This window comes from Aristolochia californica, unplaced genomic scaffold (assembly GCF_029961685.1).
Source record: "Aristolochia californica isolate CCGP_79_NKW_82.1479 unplaced genomic scaffold, dmAriCali1.0.hap1 SCAF_6, whole genome shotgun sequence".
Classification (NCBI taxonomy): Eukaryota; Viridiplantae; Streptophyta; class Magnoliopsida; order Piperales; family Aristolochiaceae; genus Aristolochia; species Aristolochia californica.
Window position 1 is genome coordinate 4,332,898 of NW_027182257.1, and position 14,742 is coordinate 4,347,639.

The 14,742-nt window shown below is 41.5% G+C and overlaps 1 protein-coding gene across 3 annotated transcripts in view; it reads right to left on the reverse strand.

Moving 5' to 3' along the window:
* Nucleotides 1–14,742, reverse strand: part of LOC137935068 (uncharacterized) — an 82,878-nt gene that overhangs the window by 14,475 nt on the left and 53,661 nt on the right. For 2 of the 3 annotated variants that reach the window (XM_068779711.1, XM_068779710.1), the window contains exons 39-53: nucleotides 14,220–14,709; nucleotides 13,966–14,129; nucleotides 13,727–13,889; nucleotides 13,362–13,631; nucleotides 12,901–13,098; nucleotides 7,305–7,347; nucleotides 7,024–7,139; nucleotides 6,392–6,913; nucleotides 5,483–6,256; nucleotides 5,309–5,382; nucleotides 4,879–5,224; nucleotides 4,701–4,799; nucleotides 4,461–4,616; nucleotides 4,009–4,190; nucleotides 3,406–3,924 (exon numbers count right to left, since the gene is read on the reverse strand). In XM_068779711.1, coding sequence (XP_068635812.1) covers nucleotides 3,406–3,924; nucleotides 4,009–4,190; nucleotides 4,461–4,616; nucleotides 4,701–4,799; nucleotides 4,879–5,224; nucleotides 5,309–5,382; nucleotides 5,483–6,256; nucleotides 6,392–6,913; nucleotides 7,024–7,139; nucleotides 7,305–7,347; nucleotides 12,901–13,098; nucleotides 13,362–13,631; nucleotides 13,727–13,889; nucleotides 13,966–14,129; nucleotides 14,220–14,709 — 4,116 coding nt within the window. The remainder of the gene's footprint in view (nucleotides 1–3,405; nucleotides 3,925–4,008; nucleotides 4,191–4,460; nucleotides 4,617–4,700; nucleotides 4,800–4,878; nucleotides 5,225–5,308; nucleotides 5,383–5,482; nucleotides 6,257–6,391; nucleotides 6,914–7,023; nucleotides 7,140–7,304; nucleotides 7,348–12,900; nucleotides 13,099–13,361; nucleotides 13,632–13,726; nucleotides 13,890–13,965; nucleotides 14,130–14,219; nucleotides 14,710–14,742) is intronic. The other variant, XM_068779712.1, reaches the window with a different exon arrangement.

Genomic DNA, 14,742 nt, shown 5'->3' on the forward strand with positions numbered 1-14,742 from the left:
TTTACTCTCATTGGAGAACAATTAGCCGCAATGATCTGTCTGGCTAAAACATCTGGATGGCTAAGCCTTGTCTCTCCTAACCCTGTTCTCGATATTAGCCTCCTCCAATATGCATATGACACTATTCTTTTCTGTGATGGCACCCTCAATCAAATTCATAATTTAAGTGCCTTGCTGAGTTTATTTGAAATCTCATCTGGATCAATTGGGAAAAATCTTCTATATCTGGTTACAATATTGATCCTGGTCTTCTCAACTCTATGGTCAACTATCTTGGTTGCCGCATTGAATCATCTTTTGGAACCTATTTGGGGCTTCCTCTGACCCCACGTCTCCCCTCTTCCTGGCATCCTGTCCTTGAGCGTTTGGAAGGGAGACTTGCCACCTGGCGGGGAAAATTTCTCTCAAAAGCAGGCAAGTTAACTCTCATCAAATCATGTTTACAAGGAATCCCTAACTATTATTTATCTATGTTCCATTGCCATCGTCAATCATAAACAAAATTGAGCTCCTAAAGAGACGTTTCCTCTGGGGTGGTCCAAACGGTGAAAAAAAATATCATCTGGTTAAATGGGAGGAGGTTTGCAAGCCAAATATATTAGGTGGATTGGGTATCCGAGATACATCCACAACAAACTCTGCTCTGCTGCTTAAATGGATTTGGAAATTTAATATGAATCAGCATTTGATTTGGAGAGCTTTTGTTAGGGAGAACGCAAATCTCCCCTCTGGCTAGTGGACAGAAGGAGGGCGAATTCACTCTCTCTCACCCGCCTGGAGAAAAATAGCTCAGCTCCTTCTCAAATTCAAAATGGCTACAAAATGTTACATTGGAAATGGAAATACATCAAAGTTCTAGAAAGATTGGTGGGTTGGCCAATCCCCCCTCAAAAATAGCTTTCCAGAAATCTTTGGCCACTCAGGTAACTCAGAGATCAATATCTTTGATATATGGTTAGAAAATGGGGACTGGAATCTAAATCTTAGAAGACATCTCACTGATACTAAAACCCTCCTTGCATCCCAACTCCTTCTCACTCTTCCAACTAGATAGCCAAATACCTCCAATGATACTCTAATCTGGACTCCCTGTCCCAAGGGATCTTTCTCCACATCTTCTGCCTATACATACTTAAACAACCTCTCAACCCACCCAAAACACCCTGCTGCATATGCTTGGGATCTACTGGCCCCTCCACGTGCTAAGTTCTTCATTTGGTCTGCCTGCAAAAACAAACTCTTAACCTCTGATGCTTTAATTCGTCGGGGCACCTCTGTCTTGGACCTCACTACCCATTTTGCATAAATACCCCAGAAACAGCAACACATGTCCTTCTTTCATGTCAGTTTGCCTACCTAGTCTGGACTTCCCTTTTAAACAAAATTGGCCTTCAATTCTGTGCCTCTGGAAACATTGTTGACACTATCCTCTCCCTAGTCAATACGAAGCTCCCAAAATTAGGAAAAATGATCTTATCTTGTTGTATTGGTCATATTATCTGGGCTCTCTGGAAAGAGCGCAACATAAGGAAATTCAAACTCAAAACTTGTCCAATTGAGGTTTTGATGGAGCAAATCTCTAGTCAAGTCTCTGTCTGGCTCTTAAATAGAAAAGAATTCAAAAAATTCAATGACTCGAACTTTGGAGGAAATTGGCAATCTATTGCTGGGATGTCCCTGCCCTCTCGCCCCCCTACTATGCCTACATGGATCCCCCCTCCACTTGGGTACACAAAACTCAACTTTGATGGCAGTGCTTTAAGCTGTCCGGGTCCTGTAGGATTCGGTGGTGTTATCCACAATGGAAATGGCGATCTCCTCTTCTCATATGCAGGTCCCCTCGGCAACTCAGATTCTACCACTGCAGAACTCTCTGGTCTTTTGCACAGGCTCAAGATCTCCTCTAAGCACCTCTGGCCCCCTTTTTATTGAAGGCGATTCAAAAGTAGTCATTAATTGGTGTGCAAACCATGGTCACCCCCCCGTGGAGTCATTGGGATATGTTCAATGAAATTTGTAATTTATTTTCTGGTTTAAACTGTATATGGAACCGCATTCCTCACTCTGCTAATCACCTGGCAGACTATCAGGCTAAGGCAGGTGTGTCTCTCCAACACTTTGTTGTGGAGTCAGGCCCCCAAAGCTAGTTCGTATCCCCCCCCTGTTTATCAATATACGCACTTTCATAAAAAAAAAAAAAAAAAAAAATTAAAGGGAGAAGAAGGGGAACGATGAGAAGATTCTACAAGGTACAAGTGAGATTAGTAGGTAAATTGTTTCCATTGCAGCTGGGGCTGTTAGCCAGTTTATTATTTTTAAGCAGTAATCAACTAATTTATGAGTACTCTGTGAACCACTTATAGGGAAGCTTTACTAAGGATTTCAAGATATCTAAAAAAACACCAAGACAAGGCTTGCCATATAAGTCTCAAGAGGAATTTTGATGTTGTTGCTTACTCTAATGCTGATTAGGCACATTCTCCATCACCCAAAAGGTCAACAAGCAGTTATTGTATGTTGGTAGGTGGAAATTTGGTGACAAGGAGAAGTAAAAAATAAAATGTTATTGCTAGATCCAGTGAAGAAGTAGAATATTGATCAATCGCTCAAGCTACATGTGAAACTGTTTGGATAAAAAGGTTATTGGCTGATTTTGGTGTTAAGGTCACTCATGCAATCCAATTTTTTTTTTTTTTTTTTTTTGAAATGATGCAATCTAATTTTATTATGACAACCTAGCAGCACCATAGATACTAATTCAGTATATCATGAAAGGACGGAGCATATTGTGGTTCACTCTCAGTGTATTTGAGAAAACATTCAAGCCAAGGAGATAATCACTCGTGTCTCATCTAAAGATCAGCTAGACCAGACAACTGACATTCTCACTAACCCTCTCAGTAACAAGTTCAGGATGTTTGCAGCAAACAAGGAACGACTGATATCTGTTCTAAAGCTTGAGGGGTGGGTAGAGTTAAAGATGAAGGGCTTTCTGTTAATATTTTCACTATAGGGACAGTAATATAATTATAGTTGGTTTTAGTTAAAGGAAGATATGATTTTTTGTAATATTAGGATAAGGGCAGTGTTTTTTGAATGTTGATTACACACGCACACACCTCCTGACAAATGTCCTTACAAATGTAAATGATTTGTATAATCATAAGAGATTTAATTGAACAGAAAAGCAGCTCAATATTTCCAAAATTCTTTGTTTTACTGTAAAACCTGTCTACTCAAATCCATGACTTTTCTCCAAAATTCATTTATTCTAGTGTTATTTCATACATAATCATAATAATTATGAATTTACTTTCTTATGTTCCAAAATGAGTATGAGATACTAAAAAAGGAAAAGTATTTGAAGTGCATAAAAAATCTACCAAGTATAGATCGTAACCCTACCTGCTTGTGGCCCCGCCATCATACCAGGTGGAATATGAAATAAAGACTCTTTCCAAATAAAGATATAAGAGCTCTCTTGGTCTGTGATCAACCAGGGACACCCCAACAACTCCCAACTCAACTATTAGCTCTAGTGGCACATTATTCTTCTGGATCTTGCTTTGTATAACAGAAGCTCCTCTGCTCCCAGATGAAGCCACATTTTCAGGTTTCACACCCAACTCTGCTGTCTCATGGGCATCAATAAATCGTGCAACTGTGATATCTTCTATTTCAACAACATGAAGCTTAATGCCTTGTTCCCTTCCATTGTTGGAAATATCTTCAATTTTTTCCAGGCTGAATTTCTGTACAATGAAGTTAGTTCCCCTGTGGATCCCAACATCAATCAGCTTCTGTCCACATGGATCTTCCCAAGAAAAGTTTGTTGTGGAGAGAGGTAGCAAGTGGATCCAAGCATCATCACTTAGGCCAGATTGGCGAAACTTGATAGCCGTAGCCCTTATTCTGTTCTCAATCCTGTTAAACAAGAGTCCTTTGTCATACTATGCAGAGACTCAGTGTGTACATAGATATTATCAGATTATATACAGAAGTATTTACCTGATGGGACCATCTACTGATCCCAAACGAAATACAATTAAGAACCGTGATCCTTCCTCATAGCCACGAATTTCTGTTCTCAAAAACTTTCTACTGCCATCGGGTTTTCTCAACATGATTGTCAGGGTATCCTCCCTTTCTATTTGGAAGGGATGACACCATTCCGTATCCTGTAACTTTACCTGAAACCATGGGACTCCACATCAATTCTGTACAACTAATGGGATATATAGTTAAGATCGTTCAATGAAAAGGGCTAAAAACATACAGTTTTGTAGGCTACATGAAATAGAAATAAAAAGTTCCACACTGAAAAGAAAAGTCTCGTCATAATAAATTCTTGATGCTATTTTACAGAAATGTTAACCGCCATAAAGAATCAGTAGCACTGAATCAGCTTTTAGGAAAACTTGAACATTTGTGCCAGAATCATAAGAAAAAATGACAATTACCTGTAACTTTTCTGGTTCTCCGACTTCGCGAGAAACCAAAGAAACTCTTGAATCAGATGCATGTAAGAATTTTGGCTGATCTTCACTGTTCAACTTTACTAGTATATCTTGTCCAAGCCGATTTGTGAAGGTCATATATGGGCGAACAGATATTACCTGAAATACAAATAAATTTTTTAAGTACAGGTACTGATAGTTCCAAGAGTATTTTGTCAAAAATTTCTGCATTCTCAAAATTACCTTTGTTGGAACAGACTGATATGGGCAAGGTTTAGAGGAAATAAACAGTCTGATGTAATTGCCCTCAGCATCATAAGCATAAAGATCAACAGATCCATCCTGAAGCAAAAAAAGGAGTTCAGCACTTTTTCCATGCGAGAAAGACAGATAGAATACATATGTTAGAAATTAAAAATACCATATCACCAAGAGGAGAAAGGTCTCTAACAGGTCCAAAGTGTTCCTCGTCTTCCCCAATGATTGACACAGAGAGACCTGAAAGTTTGAAATTCAAAGCAGAAAAAATAGTGTATCCTTCAACCATTTCCTCATCCACAATGTGTCCCATGATTTTCTCTGCAACCTGGTTTGTATGGAAAGGAAGGGAGATATGTCGTCTTTTCTTGACCCCCATGAGATTTATGAACCTATATTTTAGTGGTGGACATCTTGCACTCACAATCCAATAAGGTGCATAAACTCTGATGACCTTTGAAACAAGCTGCTCTTTTCCTTGGTTCTGTTCAAGCATGACTTGAACGATCCTGTGTAATGCACACAAATAGGAGTAATTCAGGTCATGTTGTAAAGAGATAGATCTAAATCATAACAACCAATTGTAAGCAAACCTTCCAGAAAAGGAACTTCTTAAACTCAAGGTCTTTGACGGAATCCTATTAGGATGTGATATGAGAACAGCTTCCTGAGAGGCAGACAATTTAGTTAGGTACTCATGTAGAGGTAATGGAAATAAAAACTAGCACTCAATTGCAGAGAATCAACCAACAGAAATAACAGCATACATGTATTGGTAGCCATCCTCCCTTTGGCAGCAGGGAAAGGTACAATGGATTTCTTGGATCAGCATTATAGATCTTAGCAGTTTCGCCTGGATGAAATATTCCTCGAGAGCAAGCAATAAAATGACCATCTGATTTCTTCTCAAGAACTGAATACTCTGCAGGTAGGGGCAGGAAATTAACAATTGATAGTGGACAGTCAACGGAAAGTGTCCAGTCATGAATGGGATCTGAATGGATATCCTTTCCAATCTCTGTGGCTTGCATTCTCATGCAAAACCACAGCCCCGAGGCACACTCCGAAGAATCCCCACACATCCGATGGCAGTAAAGCAGTTTCTCAGACTCAGTGAGATCCGAGACACAAATCTCAGAGAGTTCACTTGCTTTATCAACATTTAATGGGCTAATCCCATTTACAACTGAACTCCATGAATATTCATTTGGGTCCTCATCATTGCTAGGCCTCAATTGTAAGGTATACAAAAACTGTGCACTTGTTAAGCCTGGCAAAGGAAGGGGTATAATATCTCCAGGTTGCAATTGCCCAACCAAAATGTGCTTCTTTGGCTCAGTTGAAACATGTCTCCTTTTCCGAATCCATCTTCTCTGCCTTGCATAATTCACAAAATTTATGTGATCGTAAGTGTCAGGCCACTTCAGATACTCTGTGTCAGGCGCATAAACCCATCCATCAGAAGTTCTCACTGATCTGGTATCCACATGCCAATCGTTGACCACTTCCCAGCCAGAGGGTATTTCAAGATCAGAGGATTCCTGAATAATGAGGAAGGAAAAAAGTAGAATAAGACCCTCAGAAGCAAAGAATTAGATAGCTCTCCACTAGTCCAACAAAGTTCACATACGCAAACAAAGTGAAAGGAAATTTATCCGAATACCATTTTCACAAACCTGATTGAACAAATTCCCTTCTCCACGATCTTTGTCAAGAGAACTAACCCAACCAACTGAGCGATCAAACTTCTCAGTTTCAAAGTATTCATCTGTCTCAAGCTCGTTTTCTTCAATTTCTCTTGTATCAGTTTCTGTCTGCTCATGCTCACCACTGCTCTCATCCATCAACTTCAACATCTCATGAGAAACTCTTGCATCAAGGTGTACATCAATTGCAAAGCTTATACGGTTACTAACAGATACCAAAGACCGAATATTCACAAACTTGTTGCCATCTTTTACACTTACTTCACTGGCAACAACATCATTCCCCAGCCTCCAGCAAGCTGCTCGTGCAGCATAGTTTAGCCTGACAGTAGTCCAGGGCCCTTCTCTAGCAGGACTGATTTGGATAAATCCAGGTTTTCTGCCGCTTTTAAGAGAGTTTTTGTCATTATCAACCTCAAACCTGGGGGAAAAAAGTACTGCAGACCTTACCCTCACAGAGGTCTTATCTCTTCTATGTTCTTCATGCATCTGCTGCATGACCAATTCCTTGAATTAACTTTTTCTGCTTGATTACAAACATGATTAAAGAACACAAGCCAGCATATAACAGATAAACATTAAAAAATGGAAGGACTCATCACCATGTGTTTCGCTGATGAAAGTTCCATCCACCTCAAATCATGATTAGAGAACGAACTTGGATAGGTCTCAAGAGCTATGTCCTTCAGAGGGGCCGAGAAGAATCCAACAAGCTCACCTGTTAAAGGAAACAAAAGTTTTCAAGCCAAATTAACTTCCAGGGGGAAAGTCAAGAGAACTTACAAGTCCAATCAAACACTTTATACATAACAAGGAAGGTCCAACTAAACATTTCAAAAAAAAAAAAAAAAAAAAAAAAGGTCCTACAGAACAGACAGAATACCTTTTCCAATGTCGGTTACCATTAGTTCCATAATGTAATTCTCCTGGAGACATTGAAGTAATAATATGAGAATGCATCCTTTTCGAAAAAAAGGCAGAAGAGTGCATTGAAGTTATTAGAGGATAAAAACCACATGAAACTAAAAGGATTCCTCGGATCCTTGATGCAAAATGAAAGATAAAGCAGACGATTAACAATTTCTATTATATATCAAAAACATTTCCACCTTGACACCATGAAAAAAATGCCAAACAAACCACCACTAAAAATTCAGAGCCTCTCCAAATGATGCCACACAAATATTTTTCAAATTTTAGGACCAGTATTCAAGATATCACCAATAACCCTTGTGATTGAAATATAATGTGACAAACTATGAGAACTTTCTGAAAAGAGGAAGGAACAGTTCAATAAAAGCCTTGTCCTTTTTTTTCTGAGAATAGTAAGAATCCATCAAGTGAAAGAAAAAGAGTACAGCAAAAGATACATAATGGCGACTAAAGAACCAAGACCAGCAGCAAAACAAAGCTAAAAAGCCAAACTGAAAACATAAAAATAAAAAAATAAAATATAAAAAAAGTAGCCTGGATCAATGGGATATGAAGTTCTCTCCATAGGGTGATGGAGAGCAATGCCCAATCTAACTAACAAGTCTGCAATCCCATTTTCTTTTCTCAAAGTGTGAGACCAACTCAATTGAAGACCTTGACAAACTGTCAACACCTCATTATGAACCAACCAGAAACTCTCAGGGAGAAGCTCTACCACCACACCAGTCTATAACCTCTCCAGAATCTCCTTCCACAGTAAGAGGATGAATATATTCTGCTCAAAGAATTGCAAGTCGTACCACAATGCCTAGATTTCAGCCTCAGTATAAAAACAAACTCAAAAGGAAACAATAAAAAATATGAACCACCAGCCCCCAATGGTCAAAAAGACACCCTCACCTCTTGCAAGCCGTGGATTCCCAATAGAACTCCCATCAAATTTCAATTTTAGCCAACATTCCAGGAAAGGCTGCTATCAGAGATTTTGTATACTCAGGGTTGGGTATGGGGTGGGTTCAGGTTGGGTTTCTGAAAACATGAACCTGCCCCGCAAAACCAGCCCTGCGAAAACCTATGATAGAGTTGGAAATCCAATGATGTTCTCACCTCGTTCCCTTGCTCCTCAAGCAGTCCCCGTACCTCCAGCCCATCCCTTCTTGGACCCATGGCCCATTTCTAAAATGCCCCTTGCTTAAGTTGTCTTATCTTCTGTTTACCTTTTTTAAGATGATGGGTTTTGGGTGATTTCCGGAGAGAAATTAATGTTACGCATAACATGCGCCGGCGAAATGCGTAACGTGCGCCGACGAAATGCGTAACGTGCGCCGTTAGCTTTGAATGTGCTAATGTATGCCACTTTTTCGAAAATGAGCCGAGATCCTTCTCCGATCACCGTCCCCGCGGCTGGTGACAGGAACCCTCGACGGCAAACTTCCGGCAAGGATGCCAACTCCTTCTCCGACACCGATTGACGGAAAGAGGTTGACCTTCCGAGAAGACACAAAAATTCCGAACCAAAAAAAGGTCAAGCCAGACGCTCGGAAACCTTGAATCTTCCCTTCGACGAGCCAACGGAACCTCCTACGGAAGATTTCGAAGCCAGCTGGAAGACGATCTCCCGGCGAAAGAAAAGGAACCCCCCTTTCCGTTTCAGCTACGGAAAAAAACAGATTTACAGTGGAGAAAGTCGCCCGGAGCTCCAGACAAGTGATTCGCATCTCCTCTGTCGTCGGATCGAAGATGTCCTTCATCTGTGTTCCGATGGAAGCCGCTTCAAGCTTCGTCCTTCAGTTCCAACAATTCACGAACGAAGCTAACCGAACCCATGAACTTTGGAAACGGGATTCGATTTTCTTCCTATCGGTGAGCTCCTTTCGGGGACAAAGAGAGTGTTGTGTCGTCCATCAGCGTGGCTCAACAGTGCTCGCGAAGATCTATATTCCCGAGGCCACAAACTCGGGATTTGGCTGGAAGGAGTTCGAAGAAGCCATCCGGAGCCTCTCTCTGGCGCAGACTCCGGTAGGGGGAGCCCCCAGATCCAGCGACACCACCCAAGCCATCAACGCCCCCCCCCCCCCCCCCCCCCCCCCCCCCCTCTCTCTCTCTCTCTTATACCCGAGGCCCACAAGCGACAAAACACTTCTCTAAGCCCATTTCTTCCCCCAACCAGCCCTCCCCTTCCTTCAAAATTCCCAAAGCCCCTTAACCCAGACATGCAAAACCTCTTTTCAGATCACCATATTCCTACACACCTTCTTCCATCCGAACTTACTCCATAAAGGGCAACAATCTCTGACCCGCTCTATCCTAGTCCACACCTCCTCCAGTATCGTCAAATCTAGCATCCTTCAATGGCTGACTGATGAGCTTCACCTCCCCTACACAGCCAGAATTTCTTACCTCAACCCCCATTCCTGGCTTGTTCACTTTGAAACCCAGCAAGAGTCTTCTGCGGCCCTTGCTCTCACACCCCACACCCCCTTGGGGCATAATTGGGATATCAGAATGGCTCCCCTCGGCTCCTCCCAGTCAATTTGGGCAATGGGCTATAGTCACCGGCCTCCCGGCGGAACTATGGCGCAATGAGGTCTTCAAGAGCATCATCTCAGAGTTTGGCGACATAATTGCTCTAGACCCCCTTGCTGAGCACTGACATCGCCTTGATGAGGCCCAGATCCTCATCAATCCTATTCATCCTTACGAAGGACGCTACTTCCGATGCATTACGGTGTATAATGCCCGATACTGGATTTGTATCGAGTTGGTAGATATGCAAGATTTCAGAGATGTGACCTCGAGTCCAACAACTAAATCCAGAGATTATCCACAACCTGTCCACACATTGAGAGTAGCAACCCCGACCTCTTCTCCCCAGAAGAGGCGTCCTGAACCAGCTAGTCTTACAACCGGCGCTGACTCTATTCCAGCTGCCCACTTGGTTGTCCCCCCCTCTGGCCTGCCATATCACCCACCCACCATTCCATCTCAACCCACCATAGATATTATCCCTGATAGAATCTATTCCAACCCCCAGATACCTATTGCTGCCTTTCACCCTTCCACTTTACCCCCCGAAATAACCACACCCCCTCCCTCCTCCCCCAATTAAAAGCCCCACAAGCCTCCCTATAACTCCATCCCACAGAGTCCTCACACCCCTCAAACCACCACCCAAATTATAAACTCTCCCCCTCCACCACCTTCGAGATATTCCCACTCCAAAATTCCCCCTCCTCCTCCCCTTGCCACCTACCAGCGTCGGAATAGAGGTCATCCGAGACAGCTTCTCTAGGAAGATCCCAGTGCTACTACTAGATACCCCTGCAATCCAAAGATAAGGGACTTCATCTTTCCAGAGACGGGTGAAAGAGCTCAGAAGTATGTGGCTGCTCTTCACAGAGAACAACAAAAATTTGACCCAGAAACCTGGGCACAGATAGTGGAACTTACTAAAGCGATGGGCGCCGTCTACACGGAGCCCCTCAAGGGAGATAACCACCTGTTTGAGATGTCCAAGAAGAAAACAAGTGATCAATGATCATTATCTCTTGGAATGTTCGAGGAATTGGATATGTGCATCGCCATGCCGCAATTCGAGACCTCCTTGCCTCTACCAAGGCAAATGTTGCTATTTTTCAAGAAACCAAGGCGGATTCTCTGCCCCTTGGATATATCCGTGAGTTGTGGCCTCTTAAGGAGCCTGGATGGATTTCTATGGATGTGATTGGATCGGCTGGCGGCATTCTGATTGTGTGGGACACTAACATCATTGAGGTGCTCGATCGTTGTTGTGGCACTTACTCTCTTGGAATCAAATTAAGAGACAAAGGATCGGGGAACATTTGGTGCCTTGTGGGTGTATATGGTCCTACTAGACACCATGAGAGACATCTCTTTTGGGATGACCTTGTGAGGATTTGTCAGAGGTGGCCCATTCCTCTGATGCTTGCGGGAGACTTCAATGTTACCCGCTTTTGCCATGAGAAATCCCTGCCCTCCCGAAGAATCACTACCTCCATGAGGCTATTTGCAGACTTTATTGGCAGTTGGGATCTTGATGAGGTTACCCTATCTGGGAAGACCTTCACTTGGTCAAACGGCAGATAGCCCCCCGTCCTCTCCAAGCTTGACCGCTTCTTAGCCAACAACGATTGGCTTCAGTTATACAGCAATGCCACAGACAAAGTCCTCAATAGGGTTGTTTCCGACCATTGGCCGATTATGGTAGATACCCACTTCGGCAGACCCCCCCCCTCTCTACTCCTATGAGGCTATTTGCAGACTTTATTGGCAGTTGGGATCTTGATGAGGTTACCCTATATAGGAAGACCTTCACTAGGTCAAATGGCAAACAAACCCCCGTCCTCTCCAAGCTTAACCGCTTCTTAGCCAACAACGATTGGCTTCAGTTATACAGGCAAAGTCCTCAATAGGGTTGTTTCCGACCATTACTGCAGCCTTGGCTGTTTCGTGCCAGGTTCATGTTTTTGGAGCCTGGGGGGTGCTGTTGCCATCAGGTGGTCTTTTGGAGGGCTTGGGGTAGTCGTACAATTTTTTAAAGCCCTTTCTGACGGTATTTCCGACGCGCCCATATTTGGCCTCGCCAAGCACGTCTCCGTCCGTGGCACTTTCAACTGCATATCACCAGATCAACAAAAACAGCCACATCCTCCCATGATAATCTAGTGAAGTTTTGATAATAGGGGAACTGATAAATCCATAAATGTGTATAGTGGATCATACACTCCACTCCCCCTCTGAAAGAGAGGTTCCTACAGAAATAAGATGGAACAAGAACAAGAACAGTTTCTTTCAAAAGCCAAATATAAGGTATAATAACTTGAGAAATCCTCAGAAATTTATAACGGGAGAGGCCACCGCAACAAGATATAATTGAAAGACACTTACATAAGCTAAGGATCCAGCCAAAGGGTCAGATTTCTGTGTAGCATAAACCCTATCACTGCACAGATATATTTCCTCTCAACCATCATTATGTAATGAGGAGAACTTAGTATGCTACACTGGTTAGTATTAATTAGCTAAAGTTACTTTCTGTTCTACTCCACTAAGGGGTACTGCAAGTGTCTTCCAGTTGTATCTTGTGGAGTCTTCAATTGTTTTCTGTCCTAAAGTTGTTTAGGGTCATTCTTGTTATATAATATATTGAAATTATGTTATATAATATATTGAAATTATGTTATAAATACATGGGTAGAGGCCCCAGAAGTGCAACTCGATAGCCTCTTTCCTTTCTATACTTTCTAGATTTCTTTTTATTCTTTATTCCATTATCTTCCACTCACATCAACTTCTCTTCTTCTCGCATCTGCTGCTCTTCTCCTTATCACTTACAACTAAACCTAACTCTCTGTCCTCTCACCATTTACCACACTTTCTCCAGTCTCCTTGAAGCCTAAAATATCACAAGATTAACAAGGACAAAGCATCAAAATTAAGGTTGCAACTTTAATGTATCATGAGTAAAATATCGTCATGCTAGAATAGAGAATAAGCTTGAAAATCAAGGTCTAACTTCTACATACCAGAGCATCTACTTTGAAGAAGAATACTTCATTCCAATGAACCAGTTCAGACCCTCTTGATAAGAAACTTTTGGGGCTCACCCCACAAGTGCGTGCACTTTGTTGCTGTACAAATGATTCATTGCAAGTGCCTTCATTCAGATTCAGATGGATGGTCATTGTGTATTGATGAGTACTTAAATCCTCTACACTTGGTAACTGCATTACCAAAAAGAAGTAAAGATCTCAAATAAAAAAAATAAAAAATTGAAGGAAGTTTTTAAATCAGGCAGAAGTACTTAGATAAAAGAAATCTGATGGTTAATAGAAAGATAAGAGAGAGAAGATCACAAAAATTGTTACATTTATGAATGCAAATTCAAACATAAGCTCTTAAGTTTCAAGATACTGAGTCCGAATTGGCAGCCTGTCACAATTTATGTAACCAACTCATTGAGGTTAAAACAAATAAAACATCAAACCTCTCCGTCTGAAATAATAACAGTAATCGTTCCCCCAGTGAACCTCCTTTCTTTGCCTTTGATGTGAGCATCTAACATATTATTTGACACAGGAACCTTTATAGGCTTAGCATCTCCAGATGGCATTCTGACAATGTTGGTAAGTCCTCTTAACTCAGTAGCTCTCATATATATGTCTTGACCAAGCCTGTTTTGTGGAATTATGTAGTAATTTTTTCTATGATGAGCATCTATAACAGATTTTTCTTCAAAAGCAGGTGCATCAACTTCCTGTTAGTGGAGAAAACAACAAATAGTTAAAAATTACATTAAACAAACATAGTAAGAATGTCTGAAAAGCTAAATGAAAAAGAGGCTCTACTGACTCTCTGTTTTAAGGACTCATGGACATGACTGAGATTGTTCCAGCTGGCATAAGCTTGAAAAATCATGTTTGCATTAGACACCGAAATATTAAGACTGAGATCCTTTGTACAGGTCACATGTAGCTGAGAACCAGCACCTGGCTCTTTTGAATTCTGCAGATACCTGTGAACGTTACCCATTAGAAATAAGAGATATGAATGTCAAAGACTAAAGATTCTAGACAGTTAGAAAAGATCACCTTAAGAATCCATCCGTTGGCTCAACAAGGGGCTCCCAAGAATCATACTTATCATTATATGATCTTGCAGCCAAAGAGAAGTTTATGTTTGAGCTCAAAGAGTCTGGTCCCCCATGTAAACTGAATCCAATACCACTTAGGGAGACATTAAACAATGGAACCATCTGGCACATCACAAACAATTAAAATTGAGATAAATAGAATAATATCATCCATGCAGTAACTAATAACCAAATTCACTTAAAAGCCTTTACCAATCCTCCATAATCATCAAAAAGTGCAGCAGAGAAAGTTCCAACTTTTGCTTCAATGACTATAGCATCTGAGCTACTGGATGAACTTGGATCTGTGAGCTTTAATGCGTATCTTTTAGGAGGCTTCCGAAACCCACTACGAATGAGAAATGTCCCCACATCATTATCAACCGTCCACATACTGACAGGATCCCCTGAAAGTTTGGAACTGGATGTATCCCAAAGGCTTTCTTCAGAAAAATGGTCTCTAGTGACCATATCAGTTCGGATACATCTCAAGGCATTAAAGTCTGACAACCTGGGCATGCTCTTACATGCAATGCATCCCAAGGATACAAATCCTGGAGGAGCTACAGGTAGCCAGAAAGAAATGCTTTCAATTCCTCTTTGTTTCTTGACTTTCCCCATTAGCTGAAAATCTGCAGGAGGTTTCAAAAGAGTGGCATCCTCTGAATCATGGAGAACAATAGATGTATTTGGGGGCTCGTACCTGTATTAAAAATTAATTTTTTAACTTTAACAT